Source organism: Choloepus didactylus, chromosome 8, assembly GCF_015220235.1.
Source record: "Choloepus didactylus isolate mChoDid1 chromosome 8, mChoDid1.pri, whole genome shotgun sequence".
NCBI lineage: Eukaryota > Metazoa > Chordata > Mammalia > Pilosa > Megalonychidae > Choloepus > Choloepus didactylus.
The window spans coordinates 33,050,279-33,060,125 of NC_051314.1; the positions used below are offsets into that span (position 1 = coordinate 33,050,279).

The window sequence follows — 9,847 nt, forward strand, 5'->3', positions numbered from 1 at the left end:
AACATCTGTAATTCCTCCCAGAGTGCTTCCAATTTATTATTTTGAGGCAGGGAGTTTCCAGTAGTTCCACCCATAACAGCTGTTATGCCACAGTTTGAGATCTAGTGTTAAAGTTCCGCTAAATATTAAGTCTCCCCTTCAATCGAAGTACTGGGTCTGTGAACTGACTGAGATCCAGAAAGTAGGTGAGGGGGCATGATTTTCATTGCAGCAACTAATGTCAGGCTTTTGCTGAACAGTTCTTAAGTTTTGTGATTATGCTAATCAGCAGCACATTAGTTGGCTGTCCTTCCATCTTTCCCCTACAGCACCATGATCCATCAGTCAACACCAGAGAGCCCTGTAGGTAAAGGTACCCTGGTTGCCACTCTGCCTGCTAATTACATCAACCTGCCTTTGTTAAGTGCTACCCTCTGGCCTCTGCATTTCTGGAATCCCATCATCCTTACTGATATTATGGACATAAACGTCATGGTAGAATCCCTCACTATCAACCCTTTCCTATAGAAGACAGAAGCTATCAAATTTCTCCAAAGATGCTGTTGCTCCTTTGAGCAGTACATTTCCTTTTATCTTAGTGGAGGGAATGTTCTCTGGGCCATCCTAGGGAACATAGCCAGGTGGTGAGTTCTTAGGACATACATAATAAATCTGTCCTAACATTCTCACCTCCATGAGCCTTCGGGCCCTTTCTTCAACATGATACCAAGGAAGTTCTTCCATGATGACATCACAGGTGACAAAGTGTAGATGGGAGAACTTCCCTGGAGCCATCTTGTTAAGTTATTAGAAATCCTGAATCATGGATAAGAAGTCCCTTGTTAATAAATTCTACCCTATCTAACTTTATGTTCTGTGCCTCCTGATCTAACATACTCAAGATACATTCCTATACATGTTCCCCCAGTTTCAGCTAATACTATTAGCCGGATCCTGAAATTCCTTTAGCTTGTGGGCTATTTCTTCCCAGAGAAGAACTTACACTTTCCTGTTCGAGCTGTGCTGAAACCTGACTTTAGTATTCAGCCAGGAGGCAATGAGAGATGTTGAGAGGATATCTTGAGGAAAACAAGCATCATCTTGGAAGGCATCTGCTTCAGATTACATAATTGTTATGTTCCCCTAGGAGTGAGAGGCTGTTTTTATCTGCCAAGTGGTTAGGGGCTGTTTTTGCCAGCCTGGAGGGTTCAGAGGAATTGAGGAGCTCAAAATATTTAGGCTTCCCCTGAGGAGCTGGTAGAGAATGCAGGGGTGTTGGGCTTCCCCACCTCGATGGTTGCTGATGTGTTCACAGACGTAGACGACTGGTGGTTTGATGGGCTGAGCCCTCTACCACAGGACTTGCCCTTGGGAAGACTGTTGCTGCAAAGGAGAGGTTAGGGCTGCCTATAATTGTGCCTAAGAGTCTCCTCCTGAATGCCTCTTTGTTGCTCAGATGTGGCCCTCTCTCTCTACCTAAGCCAACTTGGCAGGTGAAATCACTGCCCTCCGCCTTACGTGGGATCTGACACCCAGGGGAGTAAATCTCCCTGGCAACATGGAATATGACTCCCAGGGAGGAATCTAGACCCGGCATCATGGGATGGAGAACATCTTCTTGACCAAAAGGGGGATGTGACAGGAAATGAAATCAGGTTGAGTGGCAGAGAGATTCCAAAAGGAGCCAAGAGTTTACTCTGGTGGGCACTCTTACTCACAATATAGACAACCCTTTTTAGGTTCTAATGAATTGGAATAGCTAGCAGTAAATACCTGAAACTATCGAACTACAACCCAGAACACTTGAATCTTGAAGATGATTGTATAAAATGTAGCTTATGAGGGGTGACAATGTGATTGGGAAAGCCATATGGACCACACTCCCCTTTGTCCATTGTATGGATGGATGAGTAGAAAAATGGGGGCAAAAAAAAAAAGGCACCCAGCGTTCTTTTTTATTTTAATTGTTCTTTTTCACTTGAATTTTTACTCCTACTATTTTTTTGTGTGTGTTAATGAAAATGTTCAAAAATTAATTTTGGTGATGAATGCACAACTATGTAATGGTACTGTGAATAATTGAATGTACACTTTATATGACTGCATGGTATGTGAATATATCTCAATAAAATTGAATTTTTTTTAAAAAAAGGTAAATATATATATATATATATATTTAGGCTTGTCCACCTAAATGTCCTCATGTAGGATCTCTGGACCCTACTCTTTTCTTGGGATCCTGCCCACCTGTATAAGTAGATCCTGGGCCTGATTTTCAGCAAAATCCAACACTGAAGTTGCCTGAGCTGTAATAGAGGCATTCTGGCTTTCAGAGTATACCTAAAGTTGTCAATTAACTCTCCTAAGATGATATATTATTTTTGCAGGGCTTTCAATGCCTTCAAAAGAAGCTATTCCACACCACAGCCCCTTTAACTAATGTTGCCTCTATACTGATTAAGCACTATAGCTCTTTGATCTCCCAATACTTTGCTGCCTCATCAGAATTAAACCATGAGTGAAAGTTTTGCATGCCAATAATCACCACCCAATTTATCACTAGCTATGCAGTCCCTATTACTTCCAAACAGGTGGGCAATCCACTTCTAAAATCCCACCCTGAGTGTGTACATTTTATACCCGACTCCTACTATCTTAACCTGGGTTCCCTAGAAAACAGACTTTGAGGCAAAATCTTAAATGCTAGTGTTTTATTTGGTAGTCTAATTCCCAGGTATCAAGAAACACAGAAAAGGTAAGTGAAGCATGGAGAGATGAAAAGCAAATACAATGATGTCTAATGCATTATGAGGAAACACAACAAGTTGCTCAGCCATGTGGGATGTCTCTCAACAGGCTATATGCATTTATATATATCATATCTTGTAGTCCATAAGAGGGAGGGGTAGAGAGGAAATGTACCTGTTGTCTTCCTCCTCTGGCCTCTAGTGGTAGAACCAACTGATATGGAATGAGTCACCAAAGCAGCTGCTGGAATGGAGCAAATGATTGAGGGTCCACAACAGAAGACAAGGAAATCCAATCAGTACATAAGGTGTGTCCCCTTGGCCCTTCCACTGTTCCACTGGATATCACCATTCTAGTTACCCAAGCCAGAAACAATGCTATCCGTGAATAACCCTATCCCAGTTCCAGTCCCAATCTCTAGACCCATGCTGTCCAATATGGCAGCCACTAGCTGGATATGGCTACTGAGCACTTGAAATATGACTGGTCTTCATTGAAAAATGCTTTATATATAAAATACACAACAGATTTCAAAGACTTTGTACCAAAAAAGCTTATGAAACATGTCATTAATAAACTGTTTATATGATGAGATTTTGAAATGATAATACTTTGGATATATTGGGTTACATACAATATATTATTAAACTTAATTTCACTTGTTTCTTTTTACCATTTTAATGTGGGTACTAGACAATTTAAAATTACATGTGGGGATTAAGACTTGGGCAAGATGGCGGCATAGAGAGGAGTGGAAGCCAAGTAGTCCCCCTGGAACAACTACAAAAAACCAGAAACAACTAGTAAATAATCTAGAATAACTGCGGGGGGACAAACGAGACCATCCACTCATCATACACCAACCTGAATTGGGAGGAATGCCCAAAAACACAGCATAAAATCTGTAAGTAAAACCTGCGGAACCAAGTCGTGAGACCCCCTCCCCCATAGCCGGAGCTGCAAAGCCTCGTGGTGCCAGAGAGAAGCTCTCTCCCAGCAAGCGAATATAGCTCAGCTGAGCTCCAACTGGGGTTTTAAGTAGCGAGTGTGCACTGCTCACTACAGGCACGCAGCCCCAAAAAGCAGACAGAGGCTTTGGGTGACGACTGACCTGGGAGAGCCAGAGGGTCGCCTTGGACTGGGTCTGAAGGGGACTATCTGTTTCTTTTTTGGCTCAGTGAAGAAAGCCCCAGTCATTTTCAGTTTCCAGGGCTGTGACTCGGGGAAGGGTGGAGACACCACAAGCAAAGAGTGAGACCACTGAAATGCTAATCACCTCCACCTGGGGGTCTGTCTTCTCTAGGGGGAAAGGGGTGGGGCCCTTTCCATTCAGAACCAGACCCCAGAGCCTGGGGGAACACGGCCATACCTCCTCACACCAGTCAAGAATTATAGGCTAACAGGCATCACCTGCTGGGCAGAAAAGCACAGTGACCTGAGGCATCAAAGGGTGGATCAATTTTCTAAGACACACCCGCAGGGAAACCAGATACTGAATATTTCTTCCCTCTGGGACCTGAGCCTGTTCTGGTCTGGGAAAACCTGATTTGGATAACCAAGGAAACCATGCCTAGACAACAGAAAATTACAACCTACACTAAGAAGAACAAAGTTATGGCCCAGTCAAAGGAACAAATGTACACTTCAACTGAGATACAGGAATTTAAACAACTAATGCTAAATCAAATCAAAAAGTTTAGAGAAGATATTGCAAAAGAGATAGAAGCTGTACTGGGCATACATAAGGCAGAAATCGAAAGTTCGAAAAAACAACTAGTAGAATCTATGGAAATGAAAGGCACAACACAAGAGATGAAAGACACAATGGAAACATACAACAGCAGGTCTCAAGAGGCAGAAGAAAACACTCAGGAACTGGAGAACAAAACACTTGAAAGCCTACACGCAAAGGAGCAGATGGAGAAAAGAATGAAAAAATATGAGCAACGTCTCTGGGGACTTAAAGGATGAAACAATGTACAATAATGTATGTATCATTGGTGTCCCAGAAGGAGAAGAGAAGGGAAAAGGGGCAGAAGCAATAATAGAGGAAATAATTAATGAAATTCCCCATCTCTTATGAAAGACATAAAATTACAGATCCAAGAAGCTCAGTGTACTTCAAACAGAATAGATCTGAATAGGCCTACACCAAGACACTTAGTAATCAGATTATCAAATATCAAAGACAGAGAGAGAATCCTGAAAGCAGCAAGAGAAAAGCGATCCATTACATACAAAGGAAGCTTAATAAGACTATGTGCGGATCTCTCAGCAGAAACCATGGAGGCAAGAAGGAGTGGTGTGATATATTTAAGATACTGAAAGAGAAAAACCACCAACCAAGAATCCTATATCCAGCAAAGCTGTCCTTCAAATATGAGGGAGAGCTCAAAATATTTTCTGACAAACAGACAATGAGAGACTTTGTGAACAAGACACCCGCCCTACAGGAAATACTAAAGGGAGCACTACAGAGTGATAGAAGACAGGAGAGTGTGGTTTGGAACACAAGTTTGGGAGATGGTAGCACAGCAATGTAAGTACACTGAACAAATGTAACTATGAATACGGTTGAGAGAGGAAGGTGGGGAGCATGTGAGACACCACAAGAAAGGAGGAAAGATAAAGACTGGGACTGTGTAACTTGGTGAAATCTAGAGTATTCAACAATCGTGATAAAATGTACAAATATGTTCTTTTACGAGGGAGAACAAGCAAATGTCAACCTTGCAAGGTGTTAAAAATGGGGAGGCATTGGGGGAGGGATGCAATCAACATAAACTAGACACTGTAACTAATAGAATCATTGTATTATGCTTCCTTTAATGTAACAAAGGTGATATACCAAGGTGAATGCAGATAAGAGAGGGGAATAGAGGAGGCGTGTTAGACACTTGACACTGGTGGTATTGTCTGAGTCTTTACTCTACTTTGATTTAAGCTTATTTTTCCTTTTGCTGCTTCCTAGCTGTCATTTTTTTTTTCCTCTTTCTTTTGCCTCCGTACCTTCTTTGACTCTCCCTCCTGCCTTGTGGAAGAAATGTAGATGCCCTTATATAGATAGTGGTGAAGGTGGTGAACACATAAATGTATGACCATGCAGAAAACCATCGATTATTTACTTAGGATGGAATGTATGGTGAGTGAACAAGACCATATTTAAAAAAAAATGGGTTGATGACAAAACCTCAAGGGCAATATACTGAGTGAAATAAGCCTGACACATTAGGACAATTATTGCAGGGTCTCACTGATAGGAACTAATTATAATATGTAAACTCATAGACATGAAATATAAGGTACCACGATATAGGACGAGGCTTAAGAATGGGGAATGGTTGCTTAGTATGAGCAGAATGTTCAATTAGGATGAACTTAAATGTTTGGAAATGAACAGGGGTGTTGGTAGCAAGATGTGAGAATAACTAACAGTGCCGAATGGTGTGTGACTGAGGTGGAAAGGGGAAGCTCAGAGTCATATATGTCACCAGAAGGAAAGCTGGAGGTCAAAAGATGGGAATGTATAAAACTGAATCCTATGGTGGGCAATGTCCATGATCAACTGTACAAATACTAGAAATCGCTTCCATGAACCAGAACAAATGTATGACAATACAATTAGAAGTTAATAATAGAGGGGCATATAGGGAAGAACTATATACCTATTACATACTATATACTACAGTTAGTAATATTTCAACATTTTTTCATAAACAGTAACAAATGTACTACACCAATACTATGAGTCAACAATTGAGGGGGGTTGGTTAGGGATAGGAGAGGATTAGAGTTTCCTTTTCTTTTTTCATCTTTCACTTTATTTCTTGTCTGGAGTAATGAAAAGTTTCTAAAATTGAACAAAATTAAGTGTGATGGATGCACAGCTGTATGAGGGTACCCAGGGGCAAGTGATTGTACACTTTGGATCTTTGGATAATTGTATGGTATCTGAACAATCCCAATAAAAATTAAAAAGAAAAAAAAAAAAAAAAGCAGTGAGAGTGAAGCAACATCTTACCTATAGGGGAAAATGGTTTGAATGACAGTGGATTTCTCATCAGAAACCATGGCAGTCAGAAGGAAGCAGCATGAAATTTTTCAAGTGCTGAAAGAAAAGAACTGTCAACCCAAAGTTCTATATCCAGTGATATCCTTCAGTAATGAAGGAAAACTCAAGACATTCTCTGATGAAGGAAAACTAAGGTAATTTGCAACCAGCAAACCTACTCTAAAAAGAATGGTTAAAGGAATTTCTCTAGAAAGAAAGATAATGATAAACAAATAAAAAAGAACATCAAGAAGGAAAGTAAAGCAGCAAAAAAACCCAAAATACAGACTTCTCTTCTTGAGGTTTCTCAATTATGTTTGAAAGTTTGAGCAAAATCATAACCCTGATGTAGTTATGAAAAGACACATGCACAGAAAGGACCAGGTTCACCCCTATGCTTGGGCCTGGACTTATTCTCTATGCTCATTGTATGGATAATCAGTGCTAATTTCTCATCAGAAACCATGGAGACAAGAAGGCAGTCGGAAGACATATTTAAAATGTTGAAAGCAAAGGATTGCCATCCAAGAATTCTATATCTGGAAAATCAGTCCTTTAGAAATAAGGGAAAGACTAAGATATTTCCAGATAAACAAAAGCTGAGGCGGTTTGTCACCATAAGATTGGCCCTACAAGAGATGCAAAAGAGAGTTCTGTACGTTTAAAGGAAAGGATGATAGACAACAGATAGAAGCTACATGAGGAAATAAAGATCTCTGGTAAGAGTAACGACATGAGTAAATATAAATGCCAGTAATATTGTATGTTTGGTTTGTAACTCCACTTTTTACCTCTACAGGATATAAAAGGAAAATGCATAAAACATAATGATAAATCAGTAGTTTTGGATTAATAATGTAAAAACATGCAATTTGTGACAGGAACTGGATAAAGGGGTATAGGAACATAGTTTGTGTATACCATTGAAGTTAAGTTGCTATTTAAGCAAACAAGAGTGTTATAGTTTTAGGTTGTTAAATTTAAGCTCCATGGTAAGTACAAACTAAATACCAGAAAATATGCAAGCTCATAAAGACAGTAATTAGAGTATAGGTTGCCGGGGCAGAGGAATGGGGGAATGGGGTATTAATGCATAAAGGGTATAGGACTTCTGTTGGAAGAGAGGGGAAAGTTTCAGCAATAGAAGGTGGTGAGGGGCTTTTCCGCACTACTCAAGAGAAGGATCCATATGGTGTTGTCCTGGATTCCAGTCGTAACTTAAAGGGAAACTTAAACAAAGTCCGGAGCCCTTGATGTCCTGCAGATGAAGGCGGAAGATGTCCTCAAATTCCTTGCAGCAGGAATCCACTTAGGTGGCACCAACCTTGACTTCCAAATGGAACAGTACATCTACAAAAGGAAAAGTGATGACATCTACATCATAAATCTGAAGAGGACCTGGGAGAAGCTTCTGCTGGCAGCTCATGCCATTGTTGCCATTGAAAACCCTGCTGATGTCAGTGTCCTATCCTCCAGGAATACTGGCCAGCGGGCTGTGCTGAAGTTTGCTGCTGCCACTGGAGCTATTCCTATTGCTGGACGCTTCACTCCTGGAACCTTCACCAACCAGATTCAGGCAGCCTTCCGGGAGCCACCTCTTCTGGTGGTGACTGCTCCCAGGGCTGACCACCAGCCTCTCACAGAGGTGTCCTATGTTAACCTGCCCACCATTGCTCTGTGTAACACAGATTCTCCTCTGCGCTATGTGGACATTGCCATCCCATGCAACAACAAGGGAGCTCACTCAGTGGGTCTGATGTGGTGGATGCTGGCCCGGGAAGTTCTGTGCATGCGTGGCACCATCTCCCGTGAGCACCCGTGGGAGGTCATGCCTGATCTCTACTGCTACAGAGATCCTGAAGAGATTGAAGAGGAAGAACAGGCTGCTGCTGAACAGGCTGTGACCAAGGACGATGCAGGGCGAGTGGACTGCTCCAGCTCCTGAATTTACTGCTACTCAACCCGAGGTCGCAGACTGGTCTGAAGTCCTGCAGGTCCCCTCTGTGCCTATTCAGCAGTTCTCTACTGAAGACTGGAGTGCTCAGCCTGCAACCGAAGACTGGTCTGCAGCCCCCACTGCTCAGGCCACTGAGTGGGTAGGAACAACCACCGAGTGGTCATAAGCTGGTCTTCCACAGGCTCTTAAATGGAAGTGGAAATAAGGTTGCCAGAAAATAAACAGCAGTTTCTATTAAAAATAAAAAAAAAAAAAGAAGGTGGTGAGGGTCCTGTAACAGCATAAATATGATTAGTCCCACTAAATGATATGCTTGAGGGTGGTTGAGATGGGATTGTTTATGTTGTATATATGTTCACACAATTTTCTTAAAAAAAGAATAAGAAACTAAAGAAACAACAGCAATTAAATGGATCTAATAATGGAGGAGAAAAGTTCCAAAAGAACATTTTTGGGACATATGAAAACACTGGAATATAGACTGTAATCTTTATGTCAATGTTAAATTGCTTGAATTTGATAACTGCACTCAAGGTGGTTATAAAGGTGAATGTCCTTGTTCTTAGGTTATCTACGTGGCAGTATTAAGTTTTCAAGGAGCATGATGTATTCAACCTACACTAAAATGTTCAGGACATGGATTGATAAAAATAGACAGATTGATTGATAAGTAGATGGATTGATAGAGTGATGGAATAATGCAGCAAATGTGGAAACATGTTAAAATTGGTGGATCTGGGTATCTGTGTGGTTAGCACTATGTTAGATATCTCTGTATGGGTTTTGAATTATTTTTATAACTGGCCTGTAAGTTTGAAAGTATTTCAAAATAAATAGTTAAAAACAAAACACGACCTAACCATATGCTATCTACAAGAAACTAATTTCAAATATATTTAATGGCCAGTTTGAAAGAAAAAGGATGATAAAAGATATTACTATCAAAGAAAGTACAAGTGGCTATATTAGTATCAGATAAAGTAGACTTCAGAACAAAGAAAATAGCCATAGACATTGCATAATAATATAAGGATAAATCCACAGGAAGACATAGCATTCCTAACCGTACATGCACAAAAACCAGAGCAGCAAAATTCGTGAAGCAAGAACAG

General features: G+C 40.8%; 1 protein-coding gene across 1 annotated transcript; it reads left to right on the forward strand.

Moving 5' to 3' along the window:
- Positions 1-312: 312 nt before the first annotated feature.
- Positions 313-8,944, forward strand: LOC119542589 (40S ribosomal protein SA-like). Its single transcript, XM_037847357.1, is given in 3 exon segments — positions 313-342; positions 8,019-8,692; positions 8,694-8,944. Coding segments are annotated over 3 exon segments (912 nt in total). The 3' UTR covers positions 8,902-8,944.
- The last annotated feature ends 903 nt before the right edge of the window (positions 8,945-9,847 follow it).